This window comes from Talpa europaea (assembly GCF_964194135.1).
Source record: "Talpa europaea genome assembly, chromosome: 16".
NCBI lineage: Eukaryota > Metazoa > Chordata > Mammalia > Eulipotyphla > Talpidae > Talpa > Talpa europaea.
This window is the reverse complement of record NC_140084.1, coordinates 42,249,058-42,270,520: the sequence shown is the minus strand read 5'-3', so window position 1 is coordinate 42,270,520 and position 21,463 is coordinate 42,249,058. Positions and strand designations below refer to the sequence as shown.

Here is a 21,463-nt window from a genome sequence, read left to right as displayed (position 1 = left end):
CTCGCGTGCACGCTCGGCCGGCGCGGGCCAAGGGGCGGGGCGGGGCGGCGGCCGCGCCGGGGGGCGGGGCCGCATTTGCGTGTGGGCGGGGCCGCGGGCCTGGGGGCGGGCGGGCTTTTGCATATCCAGCAGGCGGCGGGCCAATGGGCGGGGCCGGGGCGGGGAGCGCCGCGGCGGGAGGGGCGCTCCCCGCCCCCGGAGCGGAATCCTCCCGAGGACGGAGCAGGCTCGCGCGCGTGCATCCCGCTCCGGCCCCGGCCCCGGCCCCGGCCCGCCTCAGACCGAGCTGCCGCCGCCGCCACAGCAGCAGCAGCAGCGCGCGGGGATCCGGGCCCACCCGGGGCCGCGGGAGGCGGGGGCGCCCGGGCCCTGGATGTCCCGCAGCGCGGCGGCCAGCGTGAGAAGGGCGGGAGAGGGGGCTCGGGTGGGGGGCGGCGCCGCTGCTGATGTGGCGGAGGGTGGGAGGCGGCCGCGGCGCCCGGATGGAGAGAGGGTGCCCGGCTGGGAGGGTGGTCCTAGGTGGGGGGGTAGGAGCAGTCCCCCGCCAAGCCTAAGCTTGGGAGACAGGGGTCTAGGGAACCGGCCCTCTCTTGCCAAGGCCCTGAAGATAGGGATCCTGGACACAGACCTCCCCCTCAAAAAAAAATCAAGGACAGGAGAATAAATTCAAGGTACAACTCCCTAAGCAATATTTTGGGGATGGGGTCCTGGACACAACCCCCATATCAAGCCAAGGCGTCCAGGAGGCAATTCCAGACCAGACGCAACCCCAACCCCTCCCTGTCTGAGGGAGCCTCAAGCCCCAAGCAAGGTCCTGAGGATGTGGGCTTTGAGCACAGCTTCCCCACCAAGGCAAGGCCTGGAGGGATTCCAGGCTCAGTCTGTCCCCAGACCTTAGAGGCTCGCTGGGCACAGACCGTCCCCCACTCATCCTTGGGCGGCGTCCCAGGAGCAGCCCCTTCTCCAAACAAGGTCCCTGTGCCTGGGACTTCACACACCCCCATCCCCCACCCTGAATAAAATAAGAGAAATTTCAGGCAACCTCCTTCTCCCACAAAGGCTTAGTCAAGGGTCCTAGGGCAGAGGTCCCCAGGGCCACCCCCTTTGTCCCTGGGGTTGCCCAGCTGTCTGGGAGCAGCCCCACCTGCAGACAATATGCCACCTCCCCCTCTGGTCTTGACCCCCCCCCCCCCAGGCTCCGGATTCAGGCTGGGATGGGGGGCGGCTCCCCAGGGACTCAGTGCAGCCTTGTCTGTCTGCAGCATCTGTCTGTGATGACGGGGTGGCTTTGTGTGTGGTACCTGGGGGAAAGGGGGGAAGAAGCGATGGCGACTGAAGGCTAAGAGTGTGACCCCCGTGTTTGTGTGACTGTGGCTATGTGTGTGTGCTGCAGCTAGTGACTACGAGGAATCGCGTCTCTTTCTGTGTTCTGTGCTCGTGATTGTGTCTGGTAGTGCCGTTGATTGTGTCTCTGTGTGACCCCAGCATTTGTGCATGTGTATGTGTGTGACAGCCGCTCACTATACAGAGCCCTGTACTTTTTTAGTCTGTCCATGTTTGAGCGTGTACGTAGTTATATAGCCGTGTCTGTGATTACGTCTTCGGTGACCCTGTGTGTGCCTCGCTAGCAGTAACTGGGTATGTGACAGTATCTGTGCTGAGTCTGGGGTTGGACATGTGTGTGGCTGACTGAGATGTGGGTGGAGTTGTGACTGTGTGTGCGTGGAGTTGTATCTATGATTCTGTGTCCATGTGCAGTTCCCTCGATGTTTGGGTTGTGTCTATCACTGATTTTTATATGTGTCACACATGTGTCTGTGACATACAACTGTCCCTGCAAGCTCTGGGTGGGTGAATGCCATTGTAGATGAAGTCACAGCGTGCCTGTGTGACAGTGTGACAGCACCGTGACTGGAATGTGTGGTGACTTGACGTGTGTATGACATTGGTTGTGTGTTCATAGCTGTATCTGTGTGTATGTGACCAGGGCTGTATAAACGACTGTGTCGAGCTTGGGTGTTGATACTGATGGTGTGCATGTACATCAGGGCATGTGTGATTCGGGGTATATATTTGACTTGGGTTGAAAGCCAGGCTGACTATTAATGTTATTTCATTGTGTGGGACTTAAGCTATAGGTGTGTCTATGTGTGGTGGCACCAGGTAACTGTATGTGTTTGTGTGGGGGGGTGTATGTGACTGTGATTTCTATATTCGTCTGACACCTGCATATCTATGACCCTGGGTCATATCTATGTCATGGTCTGTGACAGTCTGTGTGGCTGCTGGGTGTATGTGTGTCTGTCAGCATGCATGCTGCTCTACTTGTGTTTGAACTGGCAATTTGGTGATGGAGTGACTCTCTGGACTGCTGCATGACTCTGTCAGAGACCTGAGCCTTCTAGGTAAACAGCTTATCAGTGCTACGTCTTGCATTTCTCAGCATTCACCTGACTGTGTGCTTCTGATGTGAGATGTTGTGTGTCTGCCACACGGGGCTGTGATTGTATGATCGTATGTGGTCACCTACTTGTCCAGGTGACTTGTGTACTTGCTTGAAGAGAGACTCTCGGTGATCGGATGACATGGTATGGCTGTGCCTGGGACCCTGGGTGTGGGTACCGTGACTGATAGATGGCAGGGTGGCGTGGACCCTAATGCTGTGTGACTTTGCATACATGACCACGCTGAAGTGTGTCTGGCAGTATCTGAGCACAGCTACCCAGGGGGACTGTTGTCTCTGGGTGGTTTTGCCTGTTTATTTCTCTGCTGCATGAGCCGAGGCCATCCCTGTCCCTTTGTGCGATTGGGTATGGAGGTCTGTCCAAGGAAGTGACTGAATGCCTGCCCTATGACTGCTTCTGTGCAACTGTGTGACTGACAGACTTGGGGTGGGGTGTCCATGTGCAGCCATGTGCTTGGGCCAGGGTGTGGCTAAGTGTGACCAAATGCGCATGCATCTGCGTGTCTCAGTGACCAGATGTCAGCATGCAGCAGTAGAGCTGTGCATGACAAGTGTGTGTGGCTATGAGTGTGTCTGGGTGTGATTTGGGTTTAGGGGTGATCAAATAGGTGATCTCTGGCTGGGTGTGGTTCTTCATGGGTGGGTCCATGACAGGGGTCATTGGGTGGGAGTATAACTGTCACCGGGTGCGGTTGAGTATGTGCCACTGTGCTGGGTGCACCTGGGCCCAGCATTTTGTGTGTGGCTGAGAGAATAGGAGTGACCACATAGCAAGAGCTGATGTGATCAGATGTTGTGGCAGTGCCAAGGTAGGTTGGGACTCTGTGCATGAGGACAGATATCTGGAGACATTGTGGGTGAATGTGGCTAGGTGACACCAAGTGTTTATAGTAGCTGTGATTTTGTGTGGACCTGGGCTGTGTTGCTGTGGTTATGTCCGTGTGACAGTAAATGTGCAGAGACCTGTGACTGTGTTGTAGGGACAACGGCAGGCAGGACTTGCATGCACACATGTGACTGTGTGTTGTGTGTAGCTCTGGACATGTGTTTAGAGGCCAATCCCTCCTCACACAGTCCCCATCAGTCCAGAGGGCCTCCTGAGGCCAGGACATCCCCAACAGTTGCCCCCTGAGCACACCTACTCATTCCTGGGCCCTTGGAACCAGGTGGCTGAGCTCCCTAGTTACAGTTGCTATGACAACCAGGGCTCTCATCAGGGAGTCTAAAATGGAGGGGGGTTGGCTGATGTCCAAAGAGGGGGTGAGATAGGGGAGTGAACCCCACCCAAGGCAGCTCCTCACCTCTCTTCACTTCCTTGGGCAGGGTGGACCCAGGAGGCCTGAGCAGCATTTGCCCCCAGCCCCCTGTGGGGCCCCGGGGCTCCCTGAAACTTCCAGGACGGAGCCAGGTAAGTGACCAGCTTGGGACAGGGCAGTGGCTGAGTGGTATAGGGGTCTGCTTGGTAGAACCAGAGGGACTGTCCCTGCAGTCACACAAGCTTAATTGTGACACCCTCAGACATCTTTCCTGAATACTCAGTGACCATCAAAACCTGACTCACCCAGACCCACACCCAGACTGTGTTCCCCACCACACACTCAGACACTTGCACCCATAGGTACAGAGTCTCACATACAGGCACAGTGCCAGGCAGCACCCAGACTCCTTCACACAGGCCACTGCAGACACTCACCTCTGCAGACTGTTAGGTACACATTCTCAAGGGACGGAGCCTGCATAGTCTCCCAGACAACACGCACAGACCCAGACTTTTCACTGATAGCAGCCACACTTCCCTAGACAGACAGAGCCCACAGCTTCATGGACCCGGCTCTCACAAAGAGCCACATTTGTGCACGCGTGTTCACACAGATTCACAATTCTCAGCACTCTCGACAACAGCCACATCCTTGCACAGTCACACCCTCACAAATACCCCTGAACACACTCAAGGCCTACAACCCCACATTCTCAGACCCCTCACAGTTAAGTAGAGACACCCTCAGAACAGCCTCAGGCTCACACTGTCTACCATAACAGTCACATGCTCTAATACACCCTTACAGACAACAGCTACAGACACAGCCTCACCACCAACAGCTGCATTCGTGGATACAGACATGATCTTCTGGGTAACTCCCACAGATGCCCATTTTCATGGGCAACAGTCATCTAGACAATAGCCATACCCTCACAGCACAACTTCAAAGACAACAGTTACAAATACAGCTTTCCAAAGACAACAGCTTCCTGCTCCAAGAGACACCTCACAGGCAACACTCACTGACACATACAGCAGCCCTAAGAGACCTAGACTGTCAGACACCACCACTGTCTTGAACACAGACACTCACAGGCAGCATTCACAGACGCACATCCTCAGGCACACAGCCCATCTCAGGCTGTGCCCCAAATGGACCTTCAGAGTCCCCTGACCCACACACCCCACATCTGACTGCAGCTCCCAACTCTTGTGCCCTCTGACCTCCTGATCCCGACTTGGAACCCTTAAAAACCCTCACCTCGTCACCCTTAGCCCCTATGCCCACTCACCCCATGGCCTCCGATGCCTTGACTTCCCATTGCTTTGGATCCTCATTCTTCCTGACCATCATATCCCCAAGTCTTCAAATCCCTAAAAGCTGCCACACCCCCCAGATCTCCGAGCTCCTTAGCCCCATGTCCTCTGAGTCCACACTGCTGACTCTTTCACTCTCCTGCCTTCCGTGACCGCTCTCCGGTGTCGCCTGACCGACGCTGATCCATGCTAACTGAATGTCATGGCCTCACACCCGGCGACCACCTCAGCCAGCAACCCTACTCCCAAGTCATCGGAGCCCAGGCTCCCCTGGAGCCCCATGCTGCTTAGCCCTCTTTCCTCCCAGCCCTTGACCTGTGCCCCTCTTCTGTGTCACCAGACGGGGCGGGCACCATGAATAAGTTACGGCAGAGCCTACGCCGGCGGAAGCCAGCCTACGTGCCCGAGGCCTCGCGCCCGCACCAGTGGCAGGCGGACGAAGACGCTGTGCGCAAGGGCACGTGCAGCTTCCCAGTCAGGGTGAGTGGGCGGGGAGATAGGCGAGGCGATTGTGCGCATGCGCAGGGTACAGAGAGGGGCGGGGCTTCCTGGGACGCCGGGCCAATGAGACCCTGCTCTGTGCAGAAGGCTCTTCAGATGCTTGAGAAAGGAGCGCTCACTCTCCTGGCTAGGAAGTTATTACCTGGGCTGTGGTGGTGTGCTGTCTGGGGTCATTTTAGGGGAGCTCAAGATGTCCAAAGGGTACTGGAGGGTCACAAAAATCCTGCAGCATTTGCTCAGTCCTCCACTGTTCAGGGCACTAGCTGGCGTAGACAACCACGACCCTCGACAGCGCACGCTACACTCTTCAAAGGGAGACAGCAGGACGCAGCACATGATGACAGAGCTCCAGGGCATGGGTTCAAAGCCCAACTCAGTCCCTCCCTGGCTGGTGACCACAAATGATGGTCAAAGGCCCTCCACCTTTGCCCAGGAGGAAACCTGGAGTGTGAAAGGTCCATTTGGGAGGTGGCACTCAGACAGTGGCAGTCAGAAGGTGGCAGTGATGTGTTAAGGCCCAGGGATGAAGGCAGGATGGGAATGAACGCGGGTACTATGTTTAGGTTTTCTCATCTGGGTATCTGGGCTAGGAATGGGGTAACCCCCTTGCGGCACTGAGGTGCAGAGTAAATTAATTAAGCTGCTCAATGAACACTAGGCGTTGCTGAGTCCTTACGCCTTGTCCTTCTGCCCTGTGCTCCCAGTACCTGGGCCATGTGGAGGTGGAAGAGTCCCGGGGCATGCATGTGTGTGAAGATGCTGTGAAGAAGCTGAAGGCGGTGAGTGAGGGGCTGCAGCAGGGAGGGGCACCGTCACATCGGAAGAGGTAGCCCTGACCAGTCCCTTCTCCTCCTCCTCCCCCAGATGGGCAGGAAGTCCGTAAAGTCAGTCCTGTGGGTGTCAGCCGACGGACTCCGTGTGGTGGATGACAAGACCAAGGTAGGAGGGCCATGGGGACGCCGGTGGGGCCCAGGACATCTTCCTACCCACCTGTAAGATGTTCCTCCCTCAGGGACCTAGACTACACCAAGTGTTCCTGCAGTGTCATTCTGCAAGTCACAGTTCAGCACAGGGTCCTGCAGTTATTCGTGATCTGGCATAGATGGTGGGCGAGAGACAGCAGAGACTGTGGTGCAGCCACCTCGGCTGGGAGCACAGCTCTCCCACTTGCCAGCTGAGTGACCTGGGCCTAGGTTGCCTCATCTGTGAAATGGGGATACATGTGGACCCTGCCATTAAATGAGAAAGTATATGCACATAGTTTCAAGACTGTGCCTAGTACAGTGTGAGCACTCAGATCAATGAGTGCTGGCTGTGGTGTGCTTATTGTCGAACTATTCAGCCAGATGGGAGCCAGGGAGCCAGGAGCTGGGATCTGTTTACTGAGCGCTGCATTCCCAGTCCCCAGCCTCTGCAGAGACGGCCCAAGGAGGCAGCCAGCAGACATGAGAGTTTGGTTACCCACCTGACAGCATTGACACCTTCGCACAGGCTGTTCTCTGGGCCTGAAATACCATTCCTTGCCTTTTTGCTTAGTTAACACCTCTTCCAGGAAGTCTTGCCTGACTGTCTGCCCCCAAGCAGATCAGGCACCTCCTCTAGGTTCCTGCCTCCCCCACCTGGGCCCTGATCCCTCTGGGTCCCTCACTGCAACCTGGCTGTGACTCTATTCATGGGTCCAGTTCCACATGTGACTGGGTGCCCCATGCAGGCAGGGCCCCATGACTGTTTCAGCCACTGCTGAGTCCCCACCCTGCTCAGCATGGGCTATCGAGCAGACGCTCAGGCAGTATGGAATGACTACATCAAAGACAGTTCATGTTCCTTTCCTGACTTCCCGGCCCTGCCAGGACCTGCTAGTAGACCAGACCATCGAAAAAGTCTCCTTTTGTGCTCCTGACCGCAACCTGGACAAAGCGTTCTCCTATATCTGCCGGGACGGGACCACCCGCCGCTGGATCTGCCACTGTTTTCTGGCTCTCAAGGACTCTGTGAGTATCACCAAAGGCCGCTGCCTCTTTTCCCTGCCCATCCCCTGGCATCCCAGCTCCACGCCTGCCGGCTGCGTGGAGATGAGCATATCACTCGCCTCTCCTCAGCTGAAAAAGAGGGTGCGTTCCCAACCCTTAACTTAGAGGTTCATTGTGAAGCTTGGGTGGGTTAACGCCAAATGTTTAGGACAGGGTCTGCCACGCACTCAGGGAGACACTCATCCTCTTATTCACTAGCACTAGGTCTTCATGTTTGTTAGCTTCGAGGGTCGTGTACCCACAGCAGTATGTGGTGGTGCCTGACACAGCTCCGGGAGTATTTGCTTATGTATAAATCCCACCAAGATCAAGTTGTAGAGGATTTCTTGCCCCCAGCAGGCTCCCTTTGGCCTTTCTCAAGTAACATCCCCCAGGGCAGTACCCACTAATCCTTCAGCCTTGATTTGGTTTGCTGCAGGTCTTTATATTTGTGGGTGGGAGACAAGATTCCCTCTGAGAATCTGACAAATGCAGCAATGGCCCCTCTTCTCAGAAGTGTTCTCATGTTAGGATTCTGCAGCTGTGGCAGAAAACCCCCAGAGAACAGTGATTTCAGTGAGGTAGAAGCTTATTTTGGAAAGTCACCCATAGATGCACCGTGTACACTGCTGTGGCTCCTTGCCACTCATCAGGGGTGGCACCCCTTTTATCTAGTTGCTATGCTGGAATATTCCCCTCCATGATCCAAGGTGGTTGCATATGCTCCAGCCTTCGCATCTTCACTCCACTGGCATAAACGACGAAGGCATGAAGAAGGGCATGCAGCCCTTAGATTTGGGGAGGCTTGTAAGACTGTCTTCCCATTGGCCAGAAACTAGTTACATGAACATTCCAGCAAAAGATGGTGGGAGACATGGCCTTTATGCTACCCTGGACCCTGACTTCAGACCCCACACAGCTCGTTAGGAAGCCTCAGTCTCCACTCCCTGCACTAGGTAGTGTTCCCTGGCGGTTGGCAACAGCACCCAGTCTGGCTAATTTGTGTCCAAAATAAAATTAATAGAAGGATGTACAGTTCTTGTAGAATCAAAGGGCTTTGAGGCATTGAGCATTAGATCAGGGCAGTATAGGGATGCTGTCCCAGGGGACAGCTCCCTCAAGGAACCTCTGCAGAGATGAACCCACCTACCAGCACACCAGGTTCAAATTCTGGTGAGAGGACACTGGTGGGCTTGGGAAACTGTCATTGGCCAGAGGCGGTGGAGCACCAGGTTGACTTATAGTGTTGATGAAGAGTTCCCCAAAGGGAATTTGGGTATCTGTCTTCAAAAGCAGGGGAGGGGCCTCCCCAGTGGCGCAAGGGGTTAAGACGCAACCTATGAAGCAGTCCGCAGCCACTGCAGCATGAGTTCAATCCCTAGCCAGGGAGGTGACCCACATGGCGTAGCAGACCTCTCCTGTCTCACCCGCTGCTCCCCTCAACAGTGTATTTCAGTCAGTCTGCCCGTTCTGTTCCCCAATCTGCCTCTGGTGAATCCTCTCACCCCCCACACCTCTGGCCTGTACCCCAGTTCTTATATGCACACATAAATCTTTAAAAAAAAAAAAAAGCAGGGGAAATGGATGCTGGGCAAATAAAATAATACATGTGCCCCACATTCCTAATGGTCTTCACATTCCAGAAATTCCCATTCCAGATGGCTCAGAGCCCCCAAAACTCTTCAATACCCACAGCTTCCTCACACACATTCATAATTTCAGACCTCAAACCAGAGGTTTGGAGAACAAAATTTGAGATTCTTCTGTACTGATAAGTGTCTGCCAGGAGCCACGGTGGAGACATTTGACACCCAGTACCCATAGCAATGGCCATTCCCAGAGCCTGGCTTACAAGCTGTCCTAGTTACAACTCTGTCTATTGCTGTGTAACAAATTGCTCCAATGCCCAGGGGATTAAAATTACAATTGTTAACTAACTCTCACGGCATATAATATTTACACCAGAAAATAAAGTGAATGACAAAGCCACACACGAGAATCTCCATGCAGAGAACCCAGCCTCCAGCCATGGCCACCATGTAATTTTTATACCAGAAAAGAAAGGAAATTATGATTACCTCATATGGTTCCTGCAAATTAGGAACTTGGGAAAGGCCCAGCCCGGGGCAGGGGTGGCCTGACTCCAGGGTCTCATGTGTAGCAGTAGGTAGTGTCTGCTGCCATAACACCCAGACTGTCCAGCTGGACCGCTCTGTCTTCACAGTCTCAGCCCTTTCATGGGGTTCTGCAGCGTGGAGACTTCAGGAGAACTGGACTCCTTACGTGGGGGCAAACAGCTCTAAAGTGAGGCGAGAGAGTGCAAGCCTGTGCCAGGAAGACACTGTTGCCTTTTTGCATTTGGTCTTGGACCCTGCACGGCTCTGCTCCTGTAGTGTCCTACTCATCCAGACATTCACAAGGTCTTCCCAGGCCAAGGGGAGACACCATGAATTCCACGTTTGATGGAGGAGTGGAGCATGTGGGACCAGAAATTTCTTGCAACTGTTTTTGGAAAATAAACTGCTATATGTCGGGGCCTCCCCGGTGGCGCAGTGGTTGAGCGCTGGGTTGCGAAGCTGCCCGCGGCCTCTGCGGCGCCGGTTCTATCCCCGGCTGCTCCCTGGCCACCGGAGGAGGGTCCCACATGGCGCGCAGACCTCTCCTGCCGCCCGCTGCTCCCCTCAGCAGTGTACTTCGGTCCTTCTGCCTGTTCTGCTCCCCGCTCTGGCTCTGGTGAATTCTCTCACCCTCCTGCACTTCTGACTGTACCCAGTGCATGTATAAACAAAACAAACAATCAGACCAGCAAACAAATAAATAAAGCATGCCTCTATAAAAAAAAAAAAAAAAACTGCTATATGTCAGTGTAGATCTGCTGTCGAACCACCTGGCTGTGGGGTCTTAGGCATAGGTGGCTTCTCTACAGGACTCCATTTCCACCCCCATGAAACGGGGGTACTAGCAGCAGCTGCTCACAAGTTGGTTGGGGAGGCCTTTGTTATGGTCTCACTGAAAAGGTTCTAAGCAAAATCCTACAGGTGTCCAGTAAACAGGGACTGTTGCTATCATCTGAAAAGTTCTTGGGGGTGAAAATCAAAACAAGAAATGAGCTTGCTGTCTTAGGAAGTCTTCCAGTCCATGAACACAGGATCTATTTCCATTTATTAGAAATAATGGAATAAATTTTTTCCAACAATTTTTTGTTTGGTTTTTATTTTTAGTTTTTAAATTTTATTTTTGTGTAGAAGAACTGGGGTGTAGGCCAGAGGTGTGGGGGGTGAGAGGACTCACCATAGACAGAGTGGGGCGCAGAACAGGCAGATCCACTGAAATATACTGCTGAGGGGCGCAGCGGGCGAGACAGGAGAGGTCTTCTGTGCCATGTGGGTAGCTCCCTGGCCAGGAATCGAACTCAGGCCATAGGGGTGATAGTGCTGAGACTTCACCCGTAGGCTACCAAGGAGGCCCCTCAACAATATTTTATAGTTTTCAGCATACATGTCCTCATTTCACCTTACTCCATTTTATTCTTTTTTAATTTTTTTATTTTTCCATTTTATTCCTATAGATGCTACCGTAAATGGAGCTGATGTCCTTGTTTCATATTTGGAGCATTCTCTGCTAGTGCATATAAGATACAACTGATTTTTGTATGTTGAGGTTATATCCTGCAACTTAGTAGTTTGTGGATTATTTAGATTTTCTACATGTAAAATCATGTCATCTGCAAATAGAGACCAGTTTACTTCTCCCATCCCAATTTGGATGCCATTTATTTCTTTTTCATGTCTAATTACGCTGGTTTGGACTTCCAATACAGTGTTAGGTAGAAGTGATGACAATGAGCAGCCTTGTCTTCCTCCTGGTCATTCTTTTGTCACTGAGTATGAAGTCAGCTGTGAATTTTTCATGAATGTCTTTCATCAGGTTCAGGAAGTTTTCTTCTATTCCAAGCCTGTTACATATTCTTATCTAGAAAGGGTGTTGGATCATGTCAAATGCTTTTTCTGCATCAGATAAGATGATCTTGTTTCTTTCCTCCTTCATTCTGTGGTGGTTTGCTTCATGTGGTGTATTACATCAATTGATTTCCATATGTTGAGCCAACCTTCCATGCGTGGGGGTAAATCTCACTCGATCACAGTGCAAATCCTTTAAACATGTTGCAGGGTTCAGTTTGCTGGTATTTTGTGGGGGGAACTTTTGTCCCTCGGTTTAGCTTATTAAGAGGTGGCTGAGACAAGGTACCGCGGTGAAGGATCATGGGAGCTGTGATGGTGGGAGAACCACGGGGATTACACCTACAGGAGAAATCAAGAGAGACATATGGAAAGGCATTAAGTCTATCCAACAATTAAAAAAAAAAAAAAAAAAAAAAAAAAGAGGTGACTGAGCATCTTGGTTCGGAAAACAGAAGTCAGATTTCAGGAAACTCCCCTCTCTGCCCCTGGCTTGTTAGGATGTGTGTGTTGACTTAGCCTCAGTTTCTTCCTCTGTAAAACAGGCTCATAAGAATGTCCCCCAGCTAACACTGTTGTGAGGTTCTGTAAAAGGATGAATAGATTTATACTGCCATCTCGTGATGTTAGCCAGCGCCTGGCTCTGTGCTGCGTGCCTTGCATATTTTAATTCCCCTAAATCCTGCAACAATCCTGTGAAGTAGTTGCCATTAGGGCCCTCACTTTACAGCCTGAGGCTGGGGCACTGAGAGGTAAAATGCCTGTTTTCTTGAGGACACACAGTAAGCAAGAGGGGAGCCGGCATCATTCCCAGGCTGTCTGGCCTTGGAGCCTTTCAAGAAATAGAGATAGTTATTATACACCCAGCATTTTATTAGGAAATGTTTCCAGCATGCAGCAGAGTTGAAGTGTGATGGTGGACCAGCACCCAGATCCTGCCACTACTATTTGTCTGTGCTTACTCCATCGCTTAGCAGTCTGTCTCATTTTTGGACTCATTTCACAGCTGCAGCCATATGAATACCTCCCCTGATCTTCAACGTGCATGCCATTAAGTAGGATCCATGTTGGTTTCTAGATCATTCTCTTTTGAAATGAAATCATGTGTGAGCCAACCTCAAGTAGACGTTTGCTGAGTTTGGATAACTGCATGTACCTGTCTCATACAATGCCTCCCCCCCGGGCCTGAGCATCACCCCTGCCCTGGAAGGTCCCTCCCCACCCCTTCGCAGACAGTACCTCCCCCCCACCCTATAGGGACCAACTGCTGTTCTGACTTTTCTCACCAGAGATTACTTTTGCACGTTCTGGAACTTCATAGAAATGGAGCCATACGGGATTGTACTCTTGTCTGGAGCTTTTTTCACTCGAGTTTGTCATTTGCATCTCTCTTAGTACAGATGTGATGAACACGTCCAGAGAGATGAACAGGCTCTTTCGGGGTCCCCCAGCATCTAGCTGCTGGAGCCCCTGGGCTCTGCCATTGCTAAGTCTGCCCCCCTTTCTCCCCCAGGGTGAGAGGCTGAGCCATGCTGTGGGCTGTGCCTTTGCTGCCTGCCTGGAGCGGAAACAGCGGCGGGAGAAGGAATGTGGGGTCACCGCTGCCTTTGACGCCAGCCGCACCAGCTTTGCCCGGGAGGGCTCCTTCCGTGGGCGGCCGGCTGAGCGCGAGGCCCCTGACAAAAAGAAAGGTGGGTGCCCTCTGGGTGGCCAGCGGATCCAGCTGGGGGAAAGAGCTGCACATATGCCAGTACTCTGCAGTTTACAAAGCAGAGCATCAGCCTTGGAGTCTGCTTCTAGTTTCTGTCGCTTACTTCCATTTAGGTTCTCTGGACGAAATTCTGCAAGCCACAGATCCCAGCACACCCACCAGGCACTTTATTATCTGCTAACTCAGGGAGTCCCTGACTTCTCATACTCTCCAAGACCTGCTAATGGGCTGTGAAGTCAGCTTGCTGGATAGCGGCTGGCGTTTAAAAAAATGAAATAGAAAAAATATCAGACTCATGGAATGTAGTAAAGGTAGTGATTATTTTATGTTTTTACAGTTTTTGTAAATACATTTGTATAACAGGCTGCCTCATACAAGGAATTTCTTACACTGGATTACCATCAAGAAAGTTTGAAAATTGGGCCTCTCTGATGGCACAGGGGTTAAAGACACAGCACTTTCAAGCTATCACCAGCCACTGCAGCAGGAGTTTGATCCCTGGCCAAGGAGCTACCCACATGGCGCAGCAGACCTCTCCTGTCTCTCCCGCTGTTCCCCTCAGCAGTGTGTTTCAGTACATTCACCTGTTCTGCTCCCCATTGTCTCTGGTGAATCCTCTCACCCCCTACACCTCTGGCCCACACCCCAGCTCTTGTATGCATAGATAAGTAAATCTTAAAAAAAAAAAAGAAGTTTGAAAATTACCACTAAATGCTAACATACTACGTAGGTGACACTTTGTATGTCCTAAAGCAGTGTGTTTTTAAAATGTTGGTGTATTAGACAAAAAATAATGTAATTTTTTTTTTTTTTTTTTTTTTTTTACTGTGGACTCTAGTTGTAAAATTTTTGGAAAACACTGCTTAGAATTTACAAAGACTTTGCCCTGGGGAACTGATGAAGATTGAAGGAAACGTAACAGACATGAGAAGTCTTAATAAATGCCATGTGTGGTCCTAAATTGGGTGCTGGAAATGTACATCAATGAAAATTTGAAATGTGAAAATTTCATGTATGTGAAAAAAGAACACCAATAAAGCTCATGATTGGGACAAGTTCAGGGAGCTGGAATAGGGACTGTAGATGAGCTAATGGGGTCACACCCATGTTAAATTTCCCAAGTGAGAAATCACACTGTGGTTCTGTAGGAGTCTGTCCTTGTCCTCAGGAGGTATGTGCTGAAGGCCTTGGGGCTGAATAGGTTGCAGACTTCAGTAGTACGGGAAAGACACTGTGGAAGGAGAGAGGCAGATACCGTGTCCCAGGACCCAGGGGTGTAAGAGAACAACATGCTCACTGTTCCGTTAGTACGTCTTTTCTGTAGGTGTTTAAATATTTTTAACTGAAAAGTTAGAGAAACAGCAGTTTTTATCACTCACTAGGCTATCAGTTCACAAAGTATGTTTTTCTTTTTTTTTTTTTTAAAGATTTTATTTATTTTTGCATAGAAGAACTAAGATGTAGGCCAGAGGTGCGGGGGGTAAGAGGATTCACCAGAGACAGAGTGGGGAACAGAACAGGCAGATCTACTGAAATACACTGGTGAGGGGAGCAGCAGGCGAGTCAGGAGAGGTCTGCCGCACTATGTGGGTAGCTCCCTGGCCGGGGATCGAACTCAGGCCATAGTGGTGATAGTGCTGAGACTTAATCCCTAGGTCAGGGAGGCCCCACAAAGACATTTTTCTTTTGTAAGTTACACTTAGGAACTTCTTTACATGAGTTATAAAGTATTTTACCGTTCTCATCCTCTGTTAGTACGTGCAAAAGATTTTATCATCAGCTAAATAGATTACAAAAGGACATTAATAGAGAGCCTGAGCGTATAGGATGTTTTTGCTGTTTACAAGAAACACAGTGGGTGCACCGCCCTTTACTGTTTATAAGTATCACTTTATTACACGCGATGAAAATTTTATAAAGAATGTGGTCATATGCTTTCGAGTTTGCAAAGGGTTTCGTTTTTCCCAGAGGACATTATCACTTCCAGGCACTTTGCAGGATGGAAAACCCTTCACCACTTCCCCAGCAAAAGGGACATTTCCAGAGTGCCTTCTGGTTTGCCAAACACCCCACTCCCTGTTTTGCCATTGCGACACTGATATGCTGTCTGCAGGCGCTGCTGTCTTACAAATCGAGGTGGTAGACAGGGTTACTTTCCAATGCAGGAACTACTGGCTGGCCACAAAGCCCTTACCAAGCTTTTGTCAGATTCCAGACCTTCAACAGTCACCTCCTCCATGCAGCCTCCCAGGAGACCTTGGGAGGCAGCTTTGGGGGGTGTCCACCCCAGGTTTAGAGTCAGGAAACTGCAGCCCTGTGAGGGAGGAGACTTCCTGAAGTCTCCGGAGAGGTGGGAAGAGGGGATTTCCTGGTTCCAGCCTGCTCCTGGCTGTTTCCACTGTCCTGAGCCTGGCCTGGGTGAGAGCCCCCCTGCCTGACCTGGAAACAGGGAGATACAGTGCTGGGTGACCTCCCTGTCCTCTCTGAGCCTGAGTTAATTTCACCAGCATTTGGGCTGCAGCTGGGAGAGCACAGCTTGGACAAAGGGCATGTATTTGTGAACTGGCAGGAGTCAGGGGTCCCTGCCATTGAAGACCTGCCTTTTGTGCTGAGTGGTGTGCCCAGGAACCCCCAGGGCACAAAGAGCAGTCCAGAAAAGAGGGAGCCCGGGCTGACAGACTGGAACAGTCAGGAAAACCTCCCAGAGGAAGTTTCCAAGCTGAGTCTAGAAGACTGGGTAGCAACTGGAGGAAGGGAGGAGGGATTGGAGCTGAAAGAATGGTGGGGGATAGAGACAAAGACAAGAGTAGACAGAATGACAGGAAGACAACTGCCCCTTCCTACACTGCAGCTTGGGCAAGTCACTTACCATGGCTGGGCCTCAGTTTGCACATCTGTAAAATGGGCAGAATGGTCATGTCGGCTTCCTAGGGTGGTTGTGAGGATTGAATGGGTTAATGATTGCAGAGCATTTGGAACAATACTTGTTGGCCATGAACCAAGTAAGTGTTCATTAAATTAGATTATTAAATCAGAAAAGGAGACAGAAGGTCTTAGAGGGAATATTGCAGGAGCAGCAGAGGAAGACAGATCACGGCAGAAAGCCAGAGGGTGTGTTTGGGGGTGATACCCTCTCTCCCAAGAACCTCCTGGGGTAGGTGGTCTTGTCTCGGGTGGGAGTGAGGCACGTTTTGGGGCTCTGAGCCTGTGTAAGGGGCAGGCTACATTGAGTGGGGATGGCAGCCTTGAACTTGAATGATCAAGAGGGCGGGGTGGGAGAGGCCTGGATGCCAAGGTGAGGTTTCAACCCATTTCTCCCTTGTCTCCAGCAGAGGCAGCAGCTGCCCCCACTGCAGCTCCTGGCCCTGCCCAGCCTGGGCATGTGTCCCCGACACCGGCCACCACATCCCCTGGTGAGAAGGGTGAGGCGGGCACGCCAGTGGCAGCGGGCACCACTGCGGCGGCCATCCCTCGGCGCCACGCCCCCCTGGAGCAGCTGGTTCGCCAGGGCTCCTTTCGTGGGTTCCCAGCGCTGAGCCAGAAGAACTCGCCTTTCAAACGGCAGCTGAGCCTGCGCCTGAATGAGCTGCCATCCACGCTGCAGCGCCGCACCGACTTCCAGGTGAAGGGCACAGGTGAGCCCGGGCTTCGTGGGGAGGAGCTCTGGGATCGCACAGCTGTGAGCAGAGCTATCAATAGGCACAGCGCGCAGATGGGACACATGACGATTGGTAGCCGTGTCCACGTGGGCGAGGGTCGCACAGTCAATCACTAGGATTTGCCGCAGGCAGGGACAGCCGGGAGGAGCTGATCACGACAGATCTGCAGAGTCTGCCTCGGGCAAGGGAGCGGAGGCGAGCTGCCAGATGCCTTGTTTTTTGCTCAGAAGAGTGGGAGGCACCACAGGCTAATGCCAATAGCTGAGATGTGCCCAGGTGAAGGCTGCAGGTATCCTCAAGTACAGGAGGAGGGAGGGTTGCAGCGGGTTAGGTGTCTGCCCAGGGAAGGGAGACTCGAGCAATGGCAGACGTGATCTCCTTACGGTGCCTGCCGAGAGCAAGGAAAGGGAGCGAGGTCGCACCAAGGGATTGATTAGCAGGGTTGGCCATGGGCTCGGGAGGAGAGAGAGGAGGAATGTCCTGTTTTGCTCCAAGGGACACTCCCGGGATTTGACCAGAGGAAACAGGAGGCGGACCGCACCAGGGGGGACAGGGATCCCCAGGTCGGGAGCAGAGTGATGGACTGGAGATGTTGCTTGTGGAAAGGACGGGGCAGAGACAGCACCCTGGTGGGTGATTAGCCATGAGTTCCCAGAACTATGACGAGGGAGGAGGTGGTGTGCCGTCATCGATTAGCGATGTCTGCCGGGGTGGCGGGGAGGCAGTACAGGCACTTATGGCTTAACAGTGTTCTGAAAAATGCTTCGTTCAGATGTCACTGTGAGAATGTGAAAGAGTATGACCATGCAAGCCCAGACGGCATAGCCAACAACACACCTAGTGTAGCCTGCTGGTACCACTGTCATAGACGTAGTCTGTCAGCGGCCAGAATGCCATTAAGTCATGCTCGAATGCACAGCTGTCCTGTTTTGTGTGGAGGGAAAATAGAATTTCCAGGATAAATTCTTTCTTCCAGCATTTGGCCAGTGAGCTGTGAGATCTGGCCAAGTAAGGGGAATGGAAAGTTCAATGGGAAAAAAGCACCATGTTTGATTACTGATGTCTGCCTTGGGCCAGGAACAGGAGAGAGAAGCCATGTCATGAACTAAAAGCAACACCTAACACGAGAAAGGCAGGAGAGGAGAGAGAGGCACTGTGTTTGGCCCGAGGGAGACAGGCAGGAGGGCCACCTTCCCTCCTGCTTACCGCCTACACCTGTGGCCTGGGAATGGGGTGGGAGGTGTTGAACTGTGTCCAGGAGGCTGGGCTCCTCCTTGGCTGATGGTTAAGCAGGGGTCAGGGCTTATGGAGAATGACACATACTCACTGAGGAGCCATCTGACCCCCTTGGGCTTGTGCACCCCATAATGCTCCCTGCATGTGGCCAGCTCCCTAGGCTTTATTTGAAACCTCTTGCCTTGCTGCAGCCAGTGGTACCTTCGCCACACCCAAATCTCCCAGCCTCACACAGATGCCACCCCTCTGCCAGGGTCACCCATACTCAGCGGTCACACACTCTGAGCCTTGTGCATTCAAAGATCACATGTGCACGGAAGTCGCACAACCCGCCATGACTGTTACACTACGGAAGCCACAACCCCAGATTTATACATATACACCCCACACCCAGATTCGCACACCATGGAAGTCACATGTGCAGACTGACATATGTTTGCAAACATTCAGACTTGGCACAGGCGGCTTGGCTTGCACCTGGGAATCACAGCCAGGACCCCCCCACACACACATTTCACACCCTACACACCGTTTGGACACAGTCATTGGAAGTGACTGGGAGCCACTTGCCCGTCACACCTGTGGGTTCCTCAAGCCAGTCTCTGATGCTTGTTGGGGTGCCTCACACATGACCTCAGAGCAGCCGCCCACGGGGCCGTCAGAGCCCAGTCACACACCACGCTCGGATATTGGTGTTTACGTGGGCGCTGCTGTCTCGGCCCAACCACTCCCGAGGCCACCACACTCAGTGCCTCCCACCCTGCTGGTGTGCGCGTGTCTCTGCCTTCACAGTGTGGGTTGCAGGCCCCACGTCACTGCCCAAGCTTGTCCTGACCAGCCGACACTCCTGCCAGCTGTGGTCAAACATATGTTTTTTAATTAGTACATGACGATAAACATTTTAAATACTGCTCTTGGTTTGTGGCTTCACACAGACCTTGAAGTCCTTGGTTTTTAGACCCGGTGACTTGTTAGTGTCGCTACTTGGCCATTGTGCCACTTGGTGCCACACACACATGCATAGTTGGCATTTTTGCAGTCACAGTCATTTCGTGACTGCGGAGTGGACCCACACACCTTGTGAGATGGAGGACCCCAGGTCATGAGAGGGTCACCTGGGGGGACAGGGGTTAAGGGCTGGGCCTCTTCACTGACCTCGGCCTTTCCCCGATTTCGCAGTGCCTGAGATGGAGCCTCCCGGTGCCAGTGACAGTGACGGGATCAACGCCCTGTGCACGCAGATCAGCTCGTCTTTTGCCAGCGCTGGAGCCCCCGCACCGGGCCCAGCGCCAGCCTCAGCAGGTGAGCCAGGCCTGTACTGCGCCAGATACTCCGCAGCTCCCTACCGCGTCCTGGCTCTGTCAGGGCTGTCAATAACCAGGACTCTTGGGACCCTGTGACTTAGAACCGTGGACCAACTAAGAGCCATGGGGTCATTGCAAACCCAGACATGTCTAAGAGCTGCGACTCAAAACCTTGGTGTCAGCTTCAAACCTTTCTGTCTTGAAACCATAAACTTTAGAAACCTGCAGTCTTAGAATCTTAGGATTTTAGAACCTAACAGATCTGGAGCTGTGAAACCTTGGAATCTCAAGCTTTCGCAGAGTGCTCTCTGCACGCATGTGCCAGGGGATCCCCTGAGAGCCTCGCCCATCCTAGAATCTGGGAGCACCTTACGTCACAGGCAGTGGCAATTTAGGACCTTACAATCTCAGGAAACACAAACTTAAAACCCTTGACCCTTACTCGCTCCCTTCGAATAGTTCCCTGCAAGAAGATCCACACAGCCTTAGAATTTGAAACTCCTAAAATGAATGCATTCTCAAAATATTAGAACAAGGGTGATGTTCTAGAAATATTGCTTAACAGGTTGGGCCCTGACTGGCTGGAAGCAAAGTCACATGTGCAGATTGGCAGTCCTGCCTGTACTGTCCCAGCTCAGGGCCCTAGACTCTCAGAACTGTATTTTCTCAGCACTGCGGAACCACCGGGTGGTCCAGAACAGCCAGACCGCCTGACTGAGCCGCTGTGGCTAGAAGGGGCAGAGTTCAAGGCAGGCAGCCTGGACCCAGGGTTTGATCCCCAGCCTGGGGGTCTGACCCTCACCTGCCCCTTTCTTCTCTACAGGGACTTCTGCCTGGGGCGAACCCACCGTGCCCCCCGCAGCTGCCTTCCAGCCCGGGCACAAGCGGACCCCTTCAGAGGCCGAGAGATGGCTGGAGGAGGTGTCCCAGGTGGCCAAAGCGCAGCAGCAGCAGCAGCAGCAGCAGCAGCAACAGCAACAGCAGCAAGCGGCCTCAGTGCCCACTGTGCCCACTGTGCCCCCTGTGCCTCCAGCCCTGCAGCCCTTCCCCGCCCCCATGGGGCCCTTCGACGCCACACCTGCCCAGGTGGCTGTGTTCCTGCCACCCCCACACATGCAGCCCCCCTTTGTGCCCACCTATCCGGGATTGGGCTACCCGCCCATGCCCCGGGTGCCCGTGGTGGGCATCACCCCCTCACAGATGGTAGCCAATGCCTTCTGCTCAGCCGCCCAGCTCCAGCCCCAGCCTGCTACCCTGCTCGGGAAAGCTGGGGCCTTCCCTCCTCCCATGGCACCCAGTGCCCCCGGGACACAGGCCCGCCCACGCCCCAATGGGGCTCCCTGGCCCCCAGAGCCGACACCTGCCCCAGCCCCTGAATTGGACCCCTTTGAGGCCCAGTGGGCAGCACTAGAAGGCAAACCCGCTGCAGAGAAACCGCCCAACCCCTTCTCGGGGGACCTGCAGAAGACCTTCGAGATTGAACTGTAGCCCAAGCTGCCCCACCCACCCATCATCTCCTGGTGCCTCACGCCTGGGAGTGGAGGCCCAACCTCGTCCCTCATCCTGCTCCCGGGGGCTGTGCCCCCCAAATCCCCTCAGCCCCTGCTCTCAACCACCCCCCACAACCACTACAGAACCGACACGGTGACGCCCAGGCTGTGACAGGATGGAATTCAGGGATGGACTCAGCCTGGCTGAGGGACCCATTTCACCGCCAGACTTAAGCTGGCAGTGCCCCTTGCCACCCACACCCCAAACACAGGAGTGGCCACAACCCCACTCAGTACCCTCCACTCAAGCTTCATTCCCCAGTTTCTGTTGTTGACCTTCCACCTTCCAGTGTTGGGTGGGATGGAGGCGGGATGCCCACTTTGGGGCTCTCCTGGGCTCCACCCGAGTGCCCAAGTCTGGTCGTCCCCCCATACTCAGCACAAGCAAAGGGCTTCCCTCTGCCCACCCGCTGCGTTCACTGCCAATGCTGTGCTCACCCTCCCCCCAACTTGGGGGCCCACCTCTTTCTCGGGCCTAGTTCTCATGGGGGC

General features: G+C 53.2%; 1 protein-coding gene across 1 annotated transcript; it reads left to right on the top strand.

Annotated features, from left to right (window-relative positions):
• Positions 1–373: 373 nt before the first annotated feature.
• Positions 374–20,909, top strand: NUMBL (NUMB like endocytic adaptor protein; the record flags this gene model as incomplete). Its single annotated transcript, XM_084257426.1, has 10 exons — positions 374–397; positions 3,788–3,872; positions 5,383–5,522; positions 6,248–6,322; positions 6,408–6,482; positions 7,394–7,534; positions 13,025–13,202; positions 16,552–16,857; positions 19,297–19,419; positions 20,245–20,909. The coding sequence occupies 10 exons, from the start codon at positions 374–376 to the stop codon at positions 20,907–20,909; spliced, it is 1,812 nt and encodes a 603-aa protein (XP_084113552.1).
• Between the last annotated feature and the right edge of the window lie 554 nt (positions 20,910–21,463).